We start from the raw sequence: 22,514 nt of genomic DNA, 5'->3' as shown, positions 1-22,514 counted from the left end.
CACAGGTCATGCATGCTCCCCGGTATTCCTAGCTAAAATAAGAATTAAAGACAACTCGCTATGTGAATGATCACATATATTTTGAATGCTCAAAATTTTCTCCATCTCTATACGACTTGCTTGCCCCTTATGGACATAAGGGGACCTGTAAATATGCAATTTCTTTTAACATTAGTTTTCTCCCCATTTATAGTTATATTGGCAAAATTTAGACAAAATAATAATATCTACTTATCATTTTTATTTACTTTATCCATATGTATGTATGTATAATATATTTATATACTTTTATATTTTAGGTTACACACTAATCCGTGTTTTATCATTATAACATATTATATTCCGTGTCAATTTCAACCTTGACGTTGGCAAAATCATCGTTCAGGCGAACGGTGGAGCCATGAAATTAAAAAAAAATCATAAATGTCGAAAGTATTGTTGTGATCCTCAATAAAACGAGGGAATAAACCAAAAAAAAAAGTATTGTTGTGACATGCATTTAGAATAAAAAAATAGTTTATTGAATCCCTTCTTAAACATTGAAAACATGAAGCTTATCCTGTACATAAATTGTACAACCTTGTGTTAATTTATTGTTAACGGAAGAAATTCTTCCGACGATTTCTAAGAATATACTTCAGACCAAGGAAAATATCGAATATACCATAGGACCGTGTTCAAAATGCTTCCGATAAGAACAGCGATTAGAACTTTTTCGATTTCAACGTGTACAAGATCTAGTTTCGTGGAAGAAATGCAAAGAAATTACATCCCTACTAATAGTTTTCAAAGAACTTTGTTGTCCTGTGGGTCGGCAATCGTGTCGCTTTTAAATCCACACAGAGGCGATATGATAGCTTGCTTGGGAGAAGTGACAGGAGAAAATGCCATAAAATACATGCGAGAGAAAATGTTGGAGACACCAGAGGGTACACAAATATTGAAGGAAATGCCTCGTATAAATTCTTCGACTGTCTCATTTGAAGCACTTTCACAGATGCCTGCAAACACTGTTGGTCGAGTATATGCAGACTTCATGACTGATAATAAGATTACAGCAGATTCTCGTCTACTTGTGCAATTCATTAGTGATCCTGAATTGGCTTATGTTATGCAACGATATAGGGAAGTCCATGATTTGGTTCATGCCACTTTATTTATGAAAACTACTATGCTTGGAGAGGTAAAAATTTCAAGATTCTAAAACAAGATTGTTTTGTAGCTCTAATTTTAAGTCTGAGGCCAAGATCCACTTTCCTGGCCTTGACTTTAAATATTAACCTGTTGATTGCATAAAATCAAAACACTATTGATAAAAAAGTTTGACAGGTGCACCAGTTTGTAAGTTACATGTTAACTCATATTTAGAGAACATAGATTTAGCTAAATAATAATTTATCTACCATACATTTTTGAAAGGTCACATTTGTCTGTCATTAACTTTGCATTTATATTCCAGGTTACAGTGAAGTGGGTAGAAGGCATACAAACAAAACTTCCAATGTGTATAAATGGAGGTATCTGGGGAGCTGGTCGACTTAAGCCTAAACATCGCAAACTTTATCTGAAATATTATTTGCCTTGGGCAATCAGAACGGGAAACACTGCTAAATTCATGCAAGGTAATTTTTTAAAGCAAGAAGTTCATGGGGTCACCAATAAAATTCAATACTTTGCTGCTTTATGTTGTGGGCAAAAGCTAGTATTATATATAGATGTAAAATTCTATCTGCTGTAAAATTCATGCTTTCACAGACTTTCACTATGGTGAATAAAAATGAAAACTAATAAATTCTCAACTTCTAATAAATTTTACAACTTAAATTCTTATACTTAAATCCTAACTATTATTATAAATGTGAAAGTAAGATTGTTACCTCTTCACACTCTATCTACTCAACCAGTTTGAAATATGAAGAAGGACATAGGGTCTTGTCATACCGGAAAATTAAATGTGTGTGAAGCCATGGGCAAAAGCTCTTCGATATTTCATGATTGTCATAATTTATCAGCTTTATATTTTCAGGTATATACTATGAAAAAAGGTGGGATCAAGATATTGATGATTTCCATAGAGAAATGAACATTATCAAATTAGTTTGATATGAAGGTTGCGACTATGTATAATAAAATTCTAGTCTAAATTATTTGCTAACAATTAGTAAAAAAATATATTACGATATAGTGTAAATAAAAGTTAGTGACTATTAAATTATAAAAATTGGTTGGTTTTTTTTTCTGAAGTATCTTGATACACGTGCATGGTAGGTTATCCGCACAACACAGTACCATTCCATGATACCTACCGTGTAAGGAAAAGACAGCATACTTTAAGTATGTTTTGTCTTTTTCTTTTCTGTCTGTCAAAATATAAAATGAGACAGTGACAAAACATACCTTAGCATTTTATGGATAATGGGTATAATCTATAGGAATTCCAATTAAAATATAAATGCGAAAGTAAGCGGGAGCGACGCCCCAGGGCGCAGCTAGTTTTCCATAAAGCCCGGTTCACATGTTGATTTAGTGTTAAGTACACAATGTGGACATGCGCTGATTACTGCGAGTTCAAGTATTTCGCTTTGGCTGTATGTGGTTTTGTAACCGGCCGCATGCCTGATGTCAACCCTCCTTGATGATGCTATTGTTACTTATCAGCTGCTTAAGCTATTGTGTCCATTAATCGCCACATACATCCACAGATATGGCGCGATCCTATTTTAGGGTGCAACCATAAACCACAATATTTATAGTAGGAAAAAAAAGTGCTTGCTCACTAACTAGTGGATCCTAGTCAGTAAATCAATGTGGAATCATGTAATCAAATGTTGACACGTAAAACAAAATACGTTAATTTTTACACCAATTTATTGTGTTTCTTTCCTATCAAAATATATTCTTAAATCATAACAGCATTTGAGAGCTACGACCATTGGCATTGTGCAGAGGTGTGGTGCGATTGCCAACTTCTACCACCCATTCATACCATACTCTCCGAGAATCCACACAACGCCAAAATGTGGCAGTTATTACTTGTCCCTTTTGAACTCGTAGGGGAGTCTACAACAAAAATAAACTTTATTTGACACCAAATTATTTCTGTATGTTGCTTGTTTTTTCACATCATATCAGAGAATGTATACTTGACTTAATTTGACAAAGAAATATAGGTAAAATACTTAAATATACTTAGTAAAACATTTTTTCTTGTTTAATTAAAAATACATTAATAATTTTTGGGTTACTTTTGTTGATCCTTTTTGTGAAACAGGTCCCTTTTCAGCAAAGAAAACATTCCCTGAAGTAGTCAAAATATACCGCTTCACTCACCTTGATTGGAATAAACACTGGAAACCAGGATATCATTCCTGGACTGTGTGTAGTAGGTACAATGCTAATCATTTCATTTCCATACAATAAACAATCAAAATATCCTCCAAAACCATGCATCACATTATCCTGTGCGACTTGCCATGAAAGTGTGGCAGATCTTCTATTGTCTGTGAGTAGTAATCCTCGGAAATCCGATATTTCTTGACCGTCGCTATCCTGTACACTTTTCGCTGGATGGTCAAATGTAAATAGTAACTGAAAAGATTACAAAATTCGATATTTTATTAGAAATAAGTGTTTATAAAGATAAAAATCGCTAGTCTCTCAGCGTTTTCCCGGTTTCTTCCGCCATTGAGCGTCAGAACCCAGAGTCCGCTTTCAGACTTTATCCCATCCACTTCGCAAGGTATTGGGTATGCCGTTTCTTGCCCCTATCTGGTCAATTTGAAAGAATACAGTTATTACGCAATAAAGTATAAATAAATAAATAGTAAGCACCTTTGTATCGGCGATATCATGTTTATTTTGCATGTAGACAACCCATAATGTCTCAAGATTTTTATCTTTTGAGTTTGCGGCTCCTGTGGAAGCTACCTTAGCCGCGGCCCATAGTCTCGGAGACGATATTGGGGCCACATACGAGTTATATCTACAAGGTATTGATATACCGCCTGGCTTCAAGAGGCCGTTTGCGCCGTCCAGACATTCTGGTGATAATTCGTTGTCGCCCCATGAACCTAGAAAAAAAAGTAATAATGTTAACCTATCAACATACCTAAACAAGCATGTAAACAATGCCTGGGCCGACGAATGTGATACTACCTATATCTTTTTATCATATCATTACAGTGTTAAAAAGAGATAAAAACACTAATTATTATGCTCTTGTCGGTGGAGTATACGCGACAACTTCGGGTCTCTTTACAAAAAACGCCTGCCTTCTATTTCAGTTAGCTTATATAACTCTTCCTCGGTCTTCCTAGACCTCTTCTTCCTTTCACCTTTCCTTCAAAAATAGTATTAAATGAAGCGTCGTGTCGTATCAAGTGGCCAATCATTCTTCCCCTCCTATTCTATTTTCGTCCACAGTCTGCGTTTACAATTTCCAGCACTTCATTACTTAGAATAGAAACACATTGATCTGCATTTGTTTGTTAAATGTGGGCACCTGTGAAGTTCTTGGTTACCACACTACATTTGTTCGCTTTCGAATCCCATTGTGGGAAAATATTTGTACATGTGATCACTGATGTCAGCGGTTCTAAGTGTGTTGTGGCCACTTCTGTATTTAGCCGCGATACAAGCTTATTATTATTATTTATTGGATGAGGGCGCCAGCGGAATCACCAGACGGATAATTGGTCCTTCATTTCTGACACCATTCCACCTAGTTCCTCGATACTCTTTTTTGGGGCGATATAAGCTTAGCTTGTGCTGTTCAGTGTTGTCCATTAAAAAAAAAACAAACCTAATAATTCAGAGACGATGATATCTGCTTTTGGCGACAGGTTGAGTTGTCGCATGTCCCCGGGCACGACCACCACGTCGCGCCCGCGCCACACTTCCCGCGTCTGCGCAGCCAACACCACTACAGCGCAGGGATTTTTTTCCACAGCTATCACCTAAAACAAAAATATTGACATTTAAATGTAGTGTCTTGCATGTACGTCTTTGATTAATATTGACTAAACATACGAGTATGAACCTGCACAAAGCTTTTCGGGACAAGAGGCTTTAGGATACATGCCCATGTAAAATGTTACTCTGTTAGCAATAAAAATAATTTGGAAAGAATGGTCTTTATTTCAAGAATGGATCATTCGTATTACTAGCTTTTTCCTTCGATGTCGTCGGCGCGGAAATATTTTTATTAATCTGTGAAAAGACAATATGTATATTACATATATATTTTCGGGCCATTCCAGGCTCTGTGCTAAATATTTCCGGTAGTCTGGTAGAATTATCAAATTAATATGGACCCGTTTTTATATATGTTTGAAATAGAAATGAATACCTGGATTACCTTCACTTTAGTTTTGGTGACATCAGCTGCATTTAAAGTAGCTCTAACTAGTGGCCCTCGGCCAGCGCCTAGCACCATTACTGTATAAACTTTGTCGGGTCGAGAATGGTCACCCTGTCCTATTTCATTTGTTTGATACTCAGACAATGACAGATCTTTGGGTAAATTCTGAAATTTTAAAAATATTATTTATTGGACATTTATTACATTTTAGTATTGTCTATGCTACAACTTGCCACTAGATGAACAATATACGGATAGTTGTACGTCATGTTAGATGCCTTTTGGCGACTAATAGTCTGACCCCACTGTTAGCAATAACACACTCAATAAGCAGAAGCCTAAGGCATTGGAAAATATTTAACATATGTTATAAACACTTCTTGTTGTAGGAATTTTAACTGTACTGTATACTTATCCTAATACTATAAATGCGAAAGTAAGTTTGTTGTTACCTCTTCACACTCTATCTACTCAAACAATGTTCATGAAATTTTGCCTACATGTAGTTTGAAGTATGAAGAAGGACATTAGGTAAATTTCATCCTGGAAAATTAACGCGGGAGAAGCAGCGGCCAAAAGCTAGTATAAAATGAAATAACATACATTTGTTATTTGAGTTTGCAAATCAGCTGTTTTCAGACCAATAAGAGCATGTGCTATTGCCCTCTGATATTGATCATACTTGACAGGATCTTTTTCAAATACATTGTATGTATGAGTATCCAAGTTATCAGCAAGAGGTTGCAGAGGTGTTTGTAAGTAGTCTTCCCATCTGAAATTAGATATTTTTTATAATTCCAGACTGTAAAACCTGAAAACAATAGCAGATTATAAATTGGCGTAAATCAAAATATTAATTGGTTTATACAAGTTTTTCCTCAAGTATTGGTGTAAACAGATAAATTCTTATTTCATAATTACAATAGATACCTGAAGAAGAAAATGTAGATTCTGCTTGCACCATGAATAGAATCTTTAAAAAAAGGATGTGAAATGGATAGCATTGAACTATGTTTCATTGATATTTAAATAAAAGTTATCAATTAAATTCGGACTTAAGGTACTTGAAATAAGTGTTAGTTAAATGACTATAAAACTGTCAACACTGCTTGATATTCACACACACCATCTGCAAACAAATTTCTTATAAAGTTGGAAATACCCTTTAGCATAGCTCAGCATTGGATCATTTGAAGAATTTGGTTGTCTCTTCCATACTCTGTACAAGTATTGCAAGTAGAATTGTACATTAGACCTCCGGGCACCACTAACGATGACTTGAGCCTCACGCTCCACCATGCTAACTACAACTTGCTGATGTGCTCGAGATAACACTGGAAAACTGAAATTAATTCATTCTAATATACAAAGTGATGGAAATTGAAGTAATGGCTTGTGTTCATAAAATTACAAATTACTTTTCTGTTCATACAAATATATCATTATATACTGAATGACATTTATTGTGCAGCACAGTGTAATTATTCCTCAAGGATTTCTTATTTAATCACATGACGTACAAAAGCCATATCAAATGTAATCTAAAAACAATAACAAAAATCAAAATTACCCTTTCTTATTATTGTGAAATATACTTGTGGGTACAATTATGGCTTTAACTGGTTCTCCAAGCCACCTCTTAATTACTTCTTGTGAAGGCAAATCTGCTGACAGCTCCAACACTACTCCAACTCGTTTATCCCAATCCATTCGCTCATGGAAACTTGACCACCAATGCCAAGGTTCATTCCATGCTGCTTCATCCTCATTACTGGTACTTGTGAATTCTCTCAATGTTCTGTTGCATACCATAGGGACATGTACCCATGTGAGGGACAAATGGTAACTGAAAAATAATATTTATTTACATAAGTACTCATTAATTTTACTCTTAAAGTACTTTATGACTATCTGTCTCCCTTTCTTGGAAAACTTGGGCGAATTTTGGGTTTGAAAACATTTCAAAGTACTTCAATTTATAGTTTATGTATGTACCTAGTTTCATAGTATGTTTGAAGAATTCTAGAAAGATTATTGGTTTGCCGCCCATGTAGCTTTAGCATAATTGCAGGTACTCCGAGACCTCTACAGTACGAGAGCTCCTCATTTAAACAGTCCTCATGTTTCTGCCTTACTATCGACGACGGAGAATCTACATTCAAATATGGAGACAGCTTGCCGACTAGCCTGACAGTCCAGTCCTGCGGCGATAATATCATATCCGACCGAGTAAACCCGCCAGTTTTGCTGCTGCCCACAATGTACTGCCTTCGTAAACGTGGGTGGACTATCGGTGCGACAATAAACGAGTAATTACAATGCAATGCTTCAGTAAGACATGCTTGCAGATCTGGTGTAATATTAAAATCTAAACCACAAGATATCTCCGCTTGTGACATTTTCGTAATAAAGTTTCTTTCCTTTATCGTATAGGTACTTTGTAAAACCAAAAAATAGTTAAAGTTTGCAAAATCTATAGTTTGTGATAACCGCACATCGCCGGCTGAATCATATTTGGCATTTGGTAATTTGACAACTTTTGACTTTGACAAATAGCTCAGTATGACAGTAGGTGGTGAACCATATTATAGCATAGGATGCAACGATCGATGCTAAGGAAACATCGATATTTCAGTAATGAAATATCGATTTATATATATATATATATATATATATATATATATATATATAAATAAATCAATGTTTGCCATCGATGTTCACTATTGCCATATATATATATATATATATATATATATAAATCAATCAATGTTTGCCATCGATTGGCCAAACATCGAAGAAAATAACATCGATGTTTGGCCATTCACTAATGTCAAACATCTATGTTATTTTATGCCATGTTTTGACCATGGAATTAGTAGAGGTTAGAAGTACTCCGTACAAAGTACCTACTACTTCCCTGGTTTTGACATCGATGTTTTCATGCTAATATATATATATAATATATAATATATGCTAATATATAAAATTTAAATATTTAATGGAGCATTAAATAATTAAAATAAAACGTCGATGTTCTGTAACATCGATGTTTCTAGTACATCGATGTTTTAGAACAAATGATACATCAATGTTCATGCATTCGATATATGGATCCCTTGTCTTTCCTTGTGATGTTAAATGCAGTGATAGGACAGTGTAATTCAATCTCCTCTAAGTTTCTTTTTTATCTTTTATAATCACAGACATTTAATTTAATATAATCAGGTAGTGAATATAATCCTATTTAGTCTTAGGTCTGTGTATATAAGTGTATAATAGATAACATTTTGTATTGATTTAGTAAGTACTTCATACAGTACCTACTAATGGGGCATATTACGCAAAGCTCAGCGCAGATGGCGCTACTAGTACAACTAAGGTACACAAGCATTGCCAATGGAGGCAAAAAGCGCCAATTTTCAATATTGTTGCAGATTTACGACCAAAAATACCTTCTATGCAATCGTGGTGCGAGTTTAAAGGAAAAAGGAAGTATTTAGTGGATTATCCTAAAAATAATAACACTATTTTAGGTTATGTTCTGCAATATTTGGTCAACTGTGGTCATAAACTGATATACCTAACTTGATTTTGACTGAAGATCTTACCTGTATGAAGTCCATTATTTTATAAGTCTTCACATGTGAAGTGATCCTCGAAAACTTTACAGCGTGAGGCGTATCCCATAGTTTTCGAAGATAAATGTGCAGTAATACTCCCTATTCCATGGTAACATTGTTTGACTGTACTGGTGACAGGCTGCGACATGGCAGCGGCGGTAACACACGTGCGGTATCGGCTCTTTTAATGATTCGAATCGAATCCGGAGTTACCATATCTAGATGCATACTTTACCTAGACTAGAGTACATCACTATTGTATTGTAGTTTACTGTATTGATTTGTAAGGAGTGTTGTTATTTATTTACGTCTAGATTTAGAATTACCTTACCTACTAATAATTCATTATTATTTTGTATTGATATTTCTTAAAAGATGGCTTGCAATAATAGTGGGCGGCCTAGTAACAAAAATGTGATAAAATTCAGCCAACAGCCACCGTCAATAATATCAAGATTACTAAAAAAAATTAAGGAAAATGAGTGTCCACTACCAAATATTGATTTGGAACAAGGCTCGAAAGACTTTACAGATTCTATGAAGTCGCCACCAAATGTAGACTTTCTAGATATCGACCAACAGGACAGCTGTCTTTTGTGCCAAGTGTGCTCACATATGTAAGGCTTGAGAATTATTATTTTATGAGCTAAATATTATGGTTGTCAAGAGCGAGTCTCGCACACCGGAGGTTTCGTACAAATTTATAAAATGTGTTAAGAGATAAATAAAAAGTAACTATTTATTATCCTACCCTACCCGCATAAAAAATAGGGAGTAGGTTGTGTACCTACCGTGTAGGTAGGATAAATACTATGTTCTATACCTACTTTTTGGTTCCTATTCCTATCATAATCACTTCTTTATTAGCCACAGGGCTTTATACTCTTAGGAATTTTCGATAGGCACTCTTATCCTTGTGAGCTATTTTAAATCGTAACCACAACAAATTAGAAGTCTACCCAGTAGAGTTTTTGCATTATTCATAAGTGTTGTATAAAGATATAATTTAGAAGCAGAAAGGAAGTATGTTTACACAAAAGTTTATGTAGATATTTAAAAAAATTATAGTGACCTATGGGCAGTTGAACATGATGAATCTAAAGGTTCTGTTCTTTCCTATTCAGTTACCTACAGAAAATTATTTCTATTTTCAGAAGCAGCAACATGAAAGAATACCAAAAACACTCAAAGATACATAAAGAGAAACAATTTTCATGTGACTATCCAAATTGTGTTTACACATCAAAGTTGTCTTCAAATCTGGTTAAACACAAAAGGATACATACTTCAGAGAAGCCCTATCTTTGTGACCAGTGTTCATTTAGATCAAATTTTATAAATTCCTTGAAGGTACATAAAAGGATTCACAGCGATGAAAGGCCATATAGTTGTAACCATTGCAGTTACAGATGCAACAGCAGCTCAAATTTAAAAAAACATTGTAGACATAGGCACTGGGACATAACACAAAATTAATATGATATAGGAAATGAAAACATAGAGATTTAGACTGTATTATATTAGAAATATGTGGTATAGTAATTAAATGATCTCATATTTTTATTTATATTCTGATTAAAATTTATATTTCTAAAATACCATCCACTTTTCATTTACACATCTTCAATAATAGTTTACTATTGTGAAGAACATGAAACACACTATGCCAGAAAATTAGAAAAGTGTAGTTAGTATATTGATTGATATTTTTGTTTCTCAGTGTGTGTTATCATCACAAATCTCAAATCACAAATCTCATTGGTTTTCCTTGGCATCTAAAAGGCGATTCAACAAGCTCACAAATCCTTATGGAACCCCTCATATTTGGTAACTATCAGTATTTACAAATCCTGCTAGTTCCCACGAAGAACCAAAAAGGAAAACCTGTGAAATGTTTAAACCTGACACCAATTATCACACATGTAAAGTCAGCCAAAACTGAGATGACAACTAATTCAGACAAATCACTTTTAGCTATTTGACTTTTATTGGGGGAACTAAATAATAGGTTAGCAATCAATTCAAAGCATTTATTAGTAACCTAAATAGTATATTCCTAAAAAGTATATAACTGGTATAAATATTTTTGCCCAAAAGTACTTACACAAAAGGCTGTCCACTTATAACATGAAAATACCATGATATTTGTAATTCATTTTGAGCTTCTCAAATAGCGAGGTTATACAATAGGTAGCCTAGTACCTAGTAATACTAGTCTAATTCACTATCACAGCTATATGTCAGTGACAATGTTCCGTAAAATCGACAACTACAGATTCACGCCAACCAAAGAGGAAGTAGCCCGTTGCTGAGCCGAGAACAACTGCTGCGCAAAGCCAGGTGTTATATGTCATGAACACCAACATTAGCATGTAACTGACAAGCACTTGCAGTCCGTGGAGCACAGTTTGCCAAGCATGAGGCGCGCTGAGCATGCTTGGTCTGAAAAGATAGAAGTCATGTCAGTTCACTATTAATTTCGATATACATAGGTACATACATATTATTACACCTGTTTCCTAGAGTTTCTTTATAAATGGTTTTGTTTTTTATAAATGGTATCTTTTATTCATTAAGTATACTATGCCTACTTACGTTAGTCGTAAGTTTTCTGAATTATATGTTTCTTCACGAAATAAATGTAAAGATCACTTAAATGAAATCACTAGGGAAACGTAACTATCTGTACATAATATGTACCTACTTACCTATTTGTGGTAACAGTATTTATATTTTGGGTATAATTATATTCTAGCTAGCCGTTCATATTGCTTTCATTTTAGAACTATACAATATATATACAAGGTGTTTGCTCAATGGTATATAAAGCCGTGGCAAGGCCATACCCCGAGGCTCATATAAGTTGTATGGTGATGATAAAAATATTTATATCTTGTAATATTTTTTCTATACAAAAATAAAAAAACAATATTTATTTTTCTTTAGTGACATCCTTAATTCTAGAAAAGGACGGCAATACACTGCCGTCCTACTTGACACCACCCGCAAAGCGTCCGTTAAAACTCCTTTTAAGTTGTAATCTCCTAGTACAATTCAAACTTGTGCCTCAAAATATTTCGAAAACATACCTAATTTTCCTTTGAATACACCTTTAATAATTTGCCTTTGATGACGTCGCGCACGCGAGCGCGCTCTCGTCCCCGATATTGGCGGACGACGCGACCTTGACACTACACACTTTTTAGTGGACACTTTCAAAACTAATCTTCAACACATTCATCCTAGATTTAATAATAAATCACAACACTTGAATATGTCGCCTTTGATAAGGCGCGCACGCGCGCACCCCGGATAGTACGTAGTGTAGTAGTACATTATGATACATCATCATAATGTACTACACTAAGTACACTACTAATTAGTGTCAAAAAACAAAATAAAGTCTGTTTCTACACGACGACAATTTGAAATAAAATATCACGTCATAACACGTCGGCGTTTCTCAATCGACTGATGAACGGTAACTACTTCCGGAAGTCCAGGATTCCAAAATCTTATGTCCGCCTAGTACCTATTTAGAGTTCCTCGCGCTAAATGTGAAACAACCATAGATTTGTGTGTTTCTTCCCCGGCCGCGTCAGAGCGTCCACTTGCCTACTTTTTCTTCTACTCTTCGCACTGTATGTTGTTAGACCATCATTGTTAAAACCGCTTTTCAAGATTACTCTAAAATGCAGCGCCGCGCCGTGTGAACAAGTATTAATGTTGCGACTAGCAACATTAAATTTAATTTTAATACTGGCAACATTGTATGTATCATTTCTCTCTCTTCCTGTGTGTGCTAAAATAAAAGGATCGTCTAACTAAAGCCTGCAATTTAATTATATAATTGTCCTCTACGACGAACTAAGTACCACAAATACAGTCCACTAACAAAAGGAACATTTAATAAAAAAAATTATTAAACAAAGTACTCATACCACACCATACTTAAATTATTAACAATAATGATTTATTTCATTAATTGAAAAACGTAAACAACAAACTACAAAGATTTCACATAAAAATTTTTTTATGAGTAGGTAATAATAAATCATACAGAACCATGGAATCGACACTAAAAATAATAGGCAATATTTCATTCCATCCATCTCTTTCACATTCACATGCGAATCTGATCTTTAAAATAACGTGTGCACCTGGCACACGTTATTTTAAAGATCAGATTCAGAAGAGATATTCCCTAAATTGTACCTAATTGTTTACTTTGTAATAATTTGAAAAGTTGAATTGCTTCAATTGTCAATACGATAAAATATCTTATTATAGCTTTTACTTACGTTTCCAATAGAAACAGTTTCGTAAAAGCGATTTTGCATGTATTTCATAATTAAAAAGTTAATATCGTCCTCTCAGAGACTCAAAGATTTTAGGCATAAAAGCTATGTTTTGAATGTTCATCATCATAATTTTCACCAATCCTGGTACTGAAGTCAATAAACAAAAACTTGTACAGATGAATGAAATCAGCTATTCCAGGGATGGCACTGCACTAATTTTACCATAATCTAAAATCTTAATTAACCCCCTATTTTGATGTTTTTTCCCACATGGAAATATTTTTCTGATAATGTGGATACGATACCCTATCTACCATTTTCGGCTTTATATACCATTGTCCAAACTGGAATTTGGCATGTACGACTACACTCCTAGGAGATAAGTAAGATAATTATCTCTTACTTACCTCATAATAAAAGTAACAAAATTCTCTCTTCCATACTTTAGTAAACCATTATGTTTAATTCATCTTTCTGTACTGTAAATTCCACATTCAGGAAAACCCTTATGTACGGACTAAATACTTACACATTTCTTTCAAGAGCATGAGGCACGGGTCTGTAAGAAAAAAATCTTGAATAGGTAACTATGATTTGTTGAATTCATTACCTTTTAACGTAGCAAAATAAATGAAGCCATTAACCATGCTAATTATGTGAGATTTTTGCTATAATCCGTAACAATTTATGTTATTATTATTAGAATAATGTTAAACAGAGTTACGATGTTTTAAGCCAGCAAAATAACAAAATAGCCGATAGTAATTACTTAAGAATATTTAATTTGAATAAATAGAAAGCCGTCCTAAAATCGTGTATACCCGACATTTTAGCTGTATATGCATTTTCCTAATAGATAAACTCTTGATAACATAAAGTGTTCCACTCCAGTGGAACTAAGAAGATAGGTGTAAATAAATTTATCTTTTGTTTGAATTGCTCCTACACCATTATCGATAATAACCGCGCATTTCTCGCTAGCTGTGGCACCAATGAATAAGACAACGCCCGAGGCCACATGTATTAATGAAACTGACCCAGTAAAAGACAAAGCTTTATGAACGCAAGTATCAGTAATTAGCATACTTATATAACGTTTAAAACTATTTAATATAGCCAGAATCGCCGCCATATTTTACGAATCGAATTGCAACAAAATCTAAGGAACCACCAGGAAGCAACATTAGAAGATAAACATGACAATGGACAAACATGATTCACTTACTGTATGACCTGTGGCTCGTCCGCTGCACATATATTTCCTGCTCGTTTGTCAGGAGATGATACAGCACAATACTGGAGACCAGTATATGTTTTCCATAATAAATGCTTCCTGTAGTATTTTAGTCTGAAATATGGTAATCAAATATTTTAATCTCAAAATCTAACACGGAAATCTAAATGGTGAATAGGATTTATTTAATTTTATCAGGAGGCAAGGATACGATTATTATACTAAAGTGATAAGTATGTACTTAAAAAGTTTTATATGGGGAATTCATAAAAACGATGAAGTTTATTACAGATCAATGAATGATGATAATAGTAGGTAGGTATTTTCAACTAAAGAGTCAATCAAGAGAAAGGACTATAAACAATTATTTTCAAAGGCGACGGGTTGGTAGCAACAGTCTGTATGTCGTCAAGGATTATATGTGTTGCGTGCCAATGGTCTGGACTACTAGGGATGCCGACGACCGTGCGAAGTTGAGATGAAATGTTAAGAAACCAGACCCTGAATCCGACGCTCAATGGCTGCGGAATCAACCGGGAAACCGCTCAGATAAGAGAGAGGGCTATTAGCAACCTCTATTTCAGAATCGCATTTTTCACCTAAAACTAAATGTGCACTTCGATTTCCGAGACTCTTAGCTCTGTTGGTAACAAATAAAAACGTGATATTGTATAGACCCCTATTCTATACATATATCACTACTGAGCTATATCCGCTGGTGGGTACATGTGGAACTTTCTTCCTTATACCCCTATCCATGAGTTGGAGATAAATTTTGTTTCGGGTAATTATGACAATACAAATTTCTCACCCTTCGTACAATAAAGCCATTATGAATATTGCGAAGAAAGATCCAACGAATTCGCCAACTTCGTCAACGTCCCACCATGAAAATAGTATAACTTCCTGGCAACCCCCATGAAACTAAAAATGTACATAGTAATTAATTACAACATAGCAGCATAGAAATTCAGACAAAAACAAATGTAAAATGCAGAGAGAAATTGTTAATTCGCAAGGGTCGATAATCGATTATTTTGTTATTTCTGATTTTCCCTTTTAGTCATAAAAAAATAAAGCATACTTTAAGCTAAAATATGTTTTGTCACTATCGCACTTCATTATATAAACGGTCAGCAAAGTATTCGTATTTTGGCCAACAAAAAATAAATTTGGTTAGCTAAAGTATCTAATTGGTCAGCAAATATACCTAAATTGTTCTACATTTTACATCATTTTGAACAGTAAAAGCAGGCGAGTAATCCTTGCTGCTCAAATAATTATTTTACTGGCCCGCTTATATTTTTTATTTCAATTGCTGACCATTATCACGATTTTATGCGGAACAAGAATTCCCGAATCAATTTTTTTTTTGCCCACCAAACCATTATTATTTGCTGGCCAAATAAATAATAGGCTGACTTTTTTTGGTTAAAATGGTAGACCAAATAATTGATCCCCATAGTTATTTATATTATTAGATGTTAGTAATTAGGAAATTTAGACTGGTTTAAAATATATATATGTATATTGATACTAAATACATCGCTAAAATGGCACGCGGATGTTTAGTGCGTTAGATGCATTGCGTCTAAGGTGCACTATTTTAATCCATATACAATACAATGCATATGACGCAGCGTAACGAGCGCAAGAAAGAATGCCGTCTCTTCGTGACGAACGCGGCGTACGGCGATTCTGTGTCTGTCGCATAAAACAACCTCGAGCTCAATAGTAGTCCTCAAATAATATGAACTTACTGTCATAGACATATGATGGGTAGACGTGTGAATATCGTGTCCACCGTGACTAACATGGCTTCCATGCTCCCCTTGTCTCAACACGTCTGATGACTGTCCCATACTGCTAATATCGTCAGCTGTGTTGTTAATAAACTGAAATAAATGAGCAATAATATACTACAACCATTCTATGACATTTGTTGATAAAAATAAACCTTCTGTATAAAAATGGTGAACGTTATAACTGTACTACATTATCACGAGTATTTGCGGCAACGAAATCGTATGGACAAATTACATTTATATGAAAAAATATAAACTTTCCTTTAAATACAACACTTGCCTGGAAAAATGCATATATCCATACAAATCTGTCTGTAATTTCAAAATATCTTCGTTTCAACCTATTTCCAGTACCTACCTACCTAGACATTTTTTTATTATTTGTTTTTTGTTCGTAAGAAATATTAATGCATTCATTTTTAAAACATCAGATTTTAAAACTTCCATCCCTAAGGGCACGAAATAAGTATACCCCTATACTTAGCAATTTTTTGCAAAAATGGGTTTCTTATGGGAACCAAGCTCGGTGGTACAAGAAGTGTTAAAACATAAATTGGTTTTAGACATCATTATTATCATTTACATTTAAGTACAAAATTATAGAAACTTATTCAGACGACCCACCTGATATACCTTATTACGTATTTACTAGCCAAACTGGTCCTGCCAATACAATTAGTTAGGTATTTTCCTTATACCTAATGCCTTTTGCATATTGTGAATTGAAAGATCCCAATGCGTCTGGGCAGTCACACACAATTTAAATCTATCACATAAGTTTATAGACTTCATAGATTTTAATAATGCCATGTATTGTCTATAGTATGTACTAGAATATTTGTATGAATACAATATAGGTACATGTCTGTTTCGATTTATTATATTCTTGAATTAACATAGGCTGTTAATTAAATAATTACATAACTGACATAATTTAAACAATATCCTACTAACTAGGTAGATTGGTACCTACTTGTGTAATTTACTTTCAGATCGGTATCAGCTTTGTGTCGCAAATGAAGGTCAAATTTAAACTAGATTATGTAACATAAGCAAAGCAACTTTTGATTTAGCTTTTAGTGTCTTACCTATGTTACAAGGGGAAAATCCTATTATTAGTAATCAATCAAATCCTATATTATCATTTTAAATATAGCTAACTTAAGCGATTCTGCTTGATAAGTGATGACAGTTTTTTTAGGAAATTGGTAAAAATAATCAAGTAAGGATGTATCGTAAAACTAATAAAAAACTTTACTTACATTCATATCAAAATTCATTTTATGTGTGTCGTGGTCCATATTATTGTGATGCATATGCTGCATTCCCTCATGGTTAGAATGGTCCATATTATGCAAGTGGTCCATGATGTATGTTTAACCAAGTCTGTGAAGTAAGAAGACTTGTTACGTACTTGCAATATAACTTTCTTAGTAAAAGGTCACAAGATCAACGCAACGCACCGGTGAGAACACTAGCACGACTTCGATAAATAACTTAAGTTTGTTCTACATTACACCTTTCGCCGCCGCCAGTAACGTTGGTTATGGATTAAAAGCAGACATAAAGAACAATGAACCTAAGTTTATTAAACATTTATGTGTACAACCAAAAACAAGTAAGTATATGTTATGCTACATTCACGTTCGCAGACGAAATCGCGCAGCCTTCATTGGACAGAGGCTCAGTAATAAGTACTCAACGTTTTTTATTGCAGAGTGGGGTGTCCGCGAGCCACGCAAGCGGACGTAGCTTTCAATTCGGGCACAAAGTACTTATATAGAACAAGTTCATTGTCATTGGGTGCATGTTCTACCTCAGTTTGATATGTTCGACAAATCTCCTGAAATGGTGCTCTACTCAGGAGCTTTAGGACTTTTGTACAACAAACCCTTTTTGAATTACTGCACGAAATTAAGATTTAGGACATTAGCTTTAGGATACGCCAGAGTAAAAGATATGATTATCAGATATGATTAGAGTTTACTATATGTTGTAAAAGATGATCCTTTGATCCCTGACTGCCATTGAAAGGCGTTTCTATCTTAAATATATTAAATTAGTCTCTATTTTACGCCGAAGTATATTACGAAAAACAAATGAAAACACCAAACCAAAAAGTGCAGCGCAAAAATTTGATTTCAAGTCATATTAAACAGGCCACACCTCGACTTATGATTGCAATGTAGTTTCTACTTCTACCAATGTAGATAGTAGATACCAAATTTCAACAAGTACACATACAAGTAGACACACTAGTGATTCTATAAGGGTTCCGTTTTACCCTAAAAATGATAATTATGAGAGATTTTTCTGTTAATTTTGGTTACCTCTTTATGGTTAAAAAGATTTTGTCGCGAATTAAGTTGTACTTTATGCCCGTACACCAGCCCCACCTTACATTTTCAAAAGCTTTTATTTTACTATAGTAGAAAGTATTATAGTTAGCAGATTTTGAATCCTGAGTAAACAATCCTTTCATCAAAAGAGAGACATAATAGGGAATACTGAATTTTATTAGTTACCAATTTTGATTTTGTTTTACCATAAATTAAAGTATTACTTAGTTTAGTTTATATACTAACTGCAAAAGTATGTAGGTGCCGCATTCTTTGTAATAAAAAGTCAAGTAGCTTTTTAGATGCCAAAAATGTTTAAATACAGTAGATAGTCAGAAAATTTAAAATAATATGTATAATCTATATAAAATAGATATAAATAAGGTCATTATGAATTATTTTAAAGACTGAGCAACACAGCTGGATACAAAAATTTTAAGTTGGATAGTCCATCTATTTATTCATTTATAAAAATCTACTTTTCTTAAATACAACTAGTCCATCTAATAAAATTATAAATAAACTCAATAGTAAAATACTAAAATTTTGTAGAAGTCATCAATATAATATCAATAAACATAGCTTTTTTTGCAATAGCTAAATGCTCTGTACGAGCACATAGTTGTCTAAAAATATGTCATTTTTGTCATATCTTTGAAAGTATTGTTATAATTACAGTAATTTTTCACTTGTTTATCCTCCAATAAGAGCCTCCAAATAGTTAGTTTTTTTTTGAAGTCAGCAAGTTTTTTTATAATGTACCTACGTACAAAACACACAGCCAATTTTTCAAATACAATGCTAGTTTCTGCTCACGCTGTTTTATTGTGAATGATAGCTTGCGAAGCTCGATAAAACAGTGTTATTTCCCATTCCCTAATTTCAGGATATTCTAACTATGATTTAATTCAAGTATTATTACCAAGGAACCTACCTACCTACATAACGAATTTAATCTTTTAGAGCAGACGCTAGGTGCTGAAGGAAGGTTAATAAGTATGCAAAATGTGAGGACCGCATAGTGTAGATTGTTTTGAACTCATAAAAGCTTGCAGATAATAAATATTGGTGAAAGCAACTTAAAATAAGCTATAAAATATAATGAAATATTTATAGCATTGTACTTATAGTTTACATAATATTATTATTGACGTTCACTTACTGTGAGTAAAAATATGCCAGCAGGAGTACGTAACGCAGCAAAAAAAATATTAAAAATAGGAGTAGACATACGTATAAATAACTTCCTAATTTGTTAACATTAGAGGAATGCTATTAATTTGGAATAATTAAAACAACTCCTAAAATACAAAACGAAATCGTATTTGCTTTGACTGACTGGCTTGAGCGAGCTATCAGTTGAGTTTTTTTGAGTTAAATGAGGGGAGGTGACAAGGGGGGGGGGGATGTTTTTTGTGAATTACAGTCAAAGTCAACTTTAATTTTCAAAGTATAATTGTCAAATTGACAAAGTAAATGGACCCATTCACAGCACAGCAGTTTTAGTTTGCTTGTTTGAACTGGAAATATTGCGTGTGCGGCGGCCGAGCCAAAATGTAGGTGGGCGCTGCGTTCTTGATGACGTCATTAGGTTTTTTCAAACGTTTATTTTAGAGTACTTTAGTAATCCTTTCATTATGTAAGCATTCGTTTGTAAAAATATACCACAAAAATAGGGAGTATTACTGCATATTTGTCCCGCCAGAATACAGCAATGTATGTTAGGTACACAAAAGCTTTGCCACCTTTTGCAACGTCGACTAAAACGTTTATTTTAGAGTACTTTATTAATCCTTTCATTACGTAATCATTTGTTTGTGAAAATATACAACAATGTAGCATATTAGGATGCCGATATATTGGGAAAAATCGTTTTCCATAACATAAAAAAACTTCAAAAATTATGGTATATGCCTCACGCTGTAAAATTTTTGAGTCAGCCATCGGTCGAAAAGGAGCTTGGAACACTTCACACGTGAAGACTTATTAAAATATGGACTTCATATGGGTAAGATCTTCAGTCAAAATCGAGTTTATATCAGTTTATGACCTCAGTTGACCAAATAATGCAGAACTTAACCTAAAATAGTATTATTATTTTCAGGATAATCGACTAAATCCTTCCATTTTCCTTTAAATTCGCACCACTATTGCGTAGAAGGTATTTTTGGTCGCAAATCTGCAACAATATTGAAAATTGGCGCTTTTTGCCTCCATTGGCAATGTTCGTGTACCTTAGTTGTACCAGTAGCGCCATCTGCGCTGAGCTTTGCGTAATATGCCCTATTAGCGCAAATTAGCTTTTTGCCTCAATTGGCAATGTTTGTTAACCCTAGTTGACCAGTAGCGTCATCTGCGCCGAGCTTTGCATAATAAGCCCTATTAGTGGGTACCGAAGTACTTACTAAATCCATGGTGCGGACGCGATAAATGAGGATGCTGTCTCCTGTTGGCTGGCAACATTAGGTGTTTGTTTTATGGTAGGTCCATGGAATACCTAACAGAATGGTCAAAAACACATTACAGTGGCAGTTACCTATAAAATTTGCATCGATGCAAGACACTTCAAGGTAGGTACTCCGAACTAATTCCATGATAAAAACATTATAGTGGCAGTTACCTATAAAATTTGCATCGATGCATGTCACTGCAAGACGACTCTGTATTGTAGCAACACTGAAGCGAGAGGCAGCAAGCGCGCGCGGCGTTCGTTGGCGAGGTGGCGGGGCGGCGGATTTGGCGGCAAGCATCGATGCACTCCACAACCACTGTAACGAAAAATCGATACTATGTTGATGTATCTAGAATAACATCGATTTTATGGAAAAATACATTATCGTCATGAAGCGGGCACCATAAAACTTTACAAATTTATAATTTATAGGTGGCAGGCGACGTGCCTTACAAAAGTTTTTGGGAATGCTTTAGGTATGCCTTTCTATTCAACGAAAACATAGATTTAGAAGGGCGGCGCGACCCAGAGCGGGTGGGTTCAGAGTGGACTGTGCGCGTTGTTTTGGTTGAGTTCAGAAAGAGACGACGATATTATTTTAAATGCCGATTCTTGTCTCACACGATTATTTCTTTAAGAATGTAGGTATACGAGTATTATTATAATAAAAATAATACTTTTTTCACAATATTTTATCTTACCTTAATAGGGAGTATTACTGCACATTTATCCCGCTAGAGTACAACACTGTATGTTAGGTACACAAAAGCTTTACCGCCTTTTGCTATGTCGATTAAAACGTTTATTTTAGAGTATATTATTAATCCTTTCATTACGTAATCATTCGTTTGTGAAAATATACAACAATGTAGCATATTAGGATGCCGATATATTGGGAAAAATCGTTTTCCATAACATAAAAAAACTTCAAAAAGTATGGTATACGCCTCACGCTGTAAAATTTTCAAGCAAGTAAACGGTCGAAAAAAGCTCTGAACACTTCACGCGTGAAAACTTATTAAAATATTCACTTCATACAGGTAAGATCTTCAGTCAAAATCGAGTTTATATCAATATAGGACCAAAGTTGGCCAAATAATGCAGAACATAACTTAATAGTGTTATTATTTTCAGGATAATACACTAAATCCTTTTTTTTCGCTTTAAACTTGCATCACGATTGCATAGAAGTTATTTTGGTCGTAAATCTGCAACAATATTGAAAATTGGCGCTTTTTGCCTCCATTGGCAATGTTTGTGTACCTTAGTTGTACTAGTAGCGCCATCTGCGTTGAGCTTTGCGTAATATGCTTTATTAGTAACAAAAATATCAAAACTAAAAAAATAATAATAATAACGCATCATAGACGTTGCCATGCAGCAACTTGCCCAAAAGGTTGTTTT

The 22,514-nt window shown here is 34.2% G+C and overlaps 4 protein-coding genes across 6 annotated transcripts; 2 read left to right on the top strand and 2 right to left on the bottom strand.

The window, feature by feature from the left end:
- The first annotated feature begins 546 nt into the window (after window positions 1-546).
- Window positions 547-2,224, top strand: Coq4 (Coenzyme Q4). Its single transcript, XM_053745137.2, has 3 exons — window positions 547-1,183; window positions 1,460-1,622; window positions 2,027-2,224. The coding sequence occupies exons 1-3, from the start codon at window positions 683-685 to the stop codon at window positions 2,101-2,103; spliced, it is 741 nt and encodes a 246-aa protein (XP_053601112.1). The 5' UTR covers window positions 547-682; the 3' UTR covers window positions 2,104-2,224.
- Window positions 2,225-2,850: 626 nt separating this feature from the next.
- Window positions 2,851-7,872, bottom strand: csul (capsuleen). 2 transcript variants are annotated; one of them, XM_053745136.1, is made up of 9 exons: window positions 7,355-7,872; window positions 6,930-7,205; window positions 6,522-6,701; window positions 5,963-6,131; window positions 5,357-5,524; window positions 4,802-4,955; window positions 3,832-4,070; window positions 3,331-3,588; window positions 2,851-3,076 (listed from the first exon to the last, which is right to left on the bottom strand). In XM_053745136.1, the coding sequence occupies exons 1-9, from the start codon at window positions 7,756-7,758 to the stop codon at window positions 2,981-2,983; spliced, it is 1,944 nt and encodes a 647-aa protein (XP_053601111.1). In that variant the 5' UTR covers window positions 7,759-7,872; the 3' UTR covers window positions 2,851-2,980. The 2 variants fall into 2 exon arrangements, with proteins under 2 accessions (XP_053601111.1, XP_053601110.1); XM_053745135.1 differs by having other exon boundaries at window positions 2,851-3,060.
- Window positions 7,873-9,154: 1,282 nt separating this feature from the next.
- LOC128669906 (zinc finger protein 271-like) lies at window positions 9,155-10,577 on the top strand. The gene is made up of 2 exons (XM_053745134.1): window positions 9,155-9,596; window positions 10,134-10,577. Exons 1-2 carry the CDS (start codon window positions 9,355-9,357, stop codon window positions 10,453-10,455), a joined length of 564 nt encoding a protein of 187 aa, XP_053601109.1. The 5' UTR covers window positions 9,155-9,354; the 3' UTR covers window positions 10,456-10,577.
- Window positions 10,578-10,995: 418 nt separating this feature from the next.
- LOC128669905 (high affinity copper uptake protein 1-like) lies at window positions 10,996-20,049 on the bottom strand. Of its 2 annotated transcripts, none has more exons than XM_053745132.2 (7): window positions 19,821-20,049; window positions 17,582-17,705; window positions 16,275-16,409; window positions 15,326-15,438; window positions 14,506-14,628; window positions 13,810-13,839; window positions 10,996-11,421 (listed from the first exon to the last, which is right to left on the bottom strand). In XM_053745132.2, the coding sequence occupies exons 2-7, from the start codon at window positions 17,684-17,686 to the stop codon at window positions 11,220-11,222; spliced, it is 708 nt and encodes a 235-aa protein (XP_053601107.1). In that variant the 5' UTR covers window positions 17,687-17,705; window positions 19,821-20,049; the 3' UTR covers window positions 10,996-11,219. The 2 variants fall into 2 exon arrangements, with proteins under 2 accessions (XP_053601107.1, XP_053601108.1); XM_053745133.1 differs by lacking the exon at window positions 19,821-20,049 and adding an exon at window positions 17,783-17,921.
- Window positions 20,050-22,514: the final 2,465 nt, after the last annotated feature.

The sequence above is a fragment of the Plodia interpunctella genome, chromosome 5 (assembly GCF_027563975.2).
Source record: "Plodia interpunctella isolate USDA-ARS_2022_Savannah chromosome 5, ilPloInte3.2, whole genome shotgun sequence".
NCBI lineage: Eukaryota > Metazoa > Arthropoda > Insecta > Lepidoptera > Pyralidae > Plodia > Plodia interpunctella.
The sequence above is the reverse complement of the archived record's forward strand: the minus strand, read 5'-3'. Positions and strand labels throughout refer to the sequence as shown.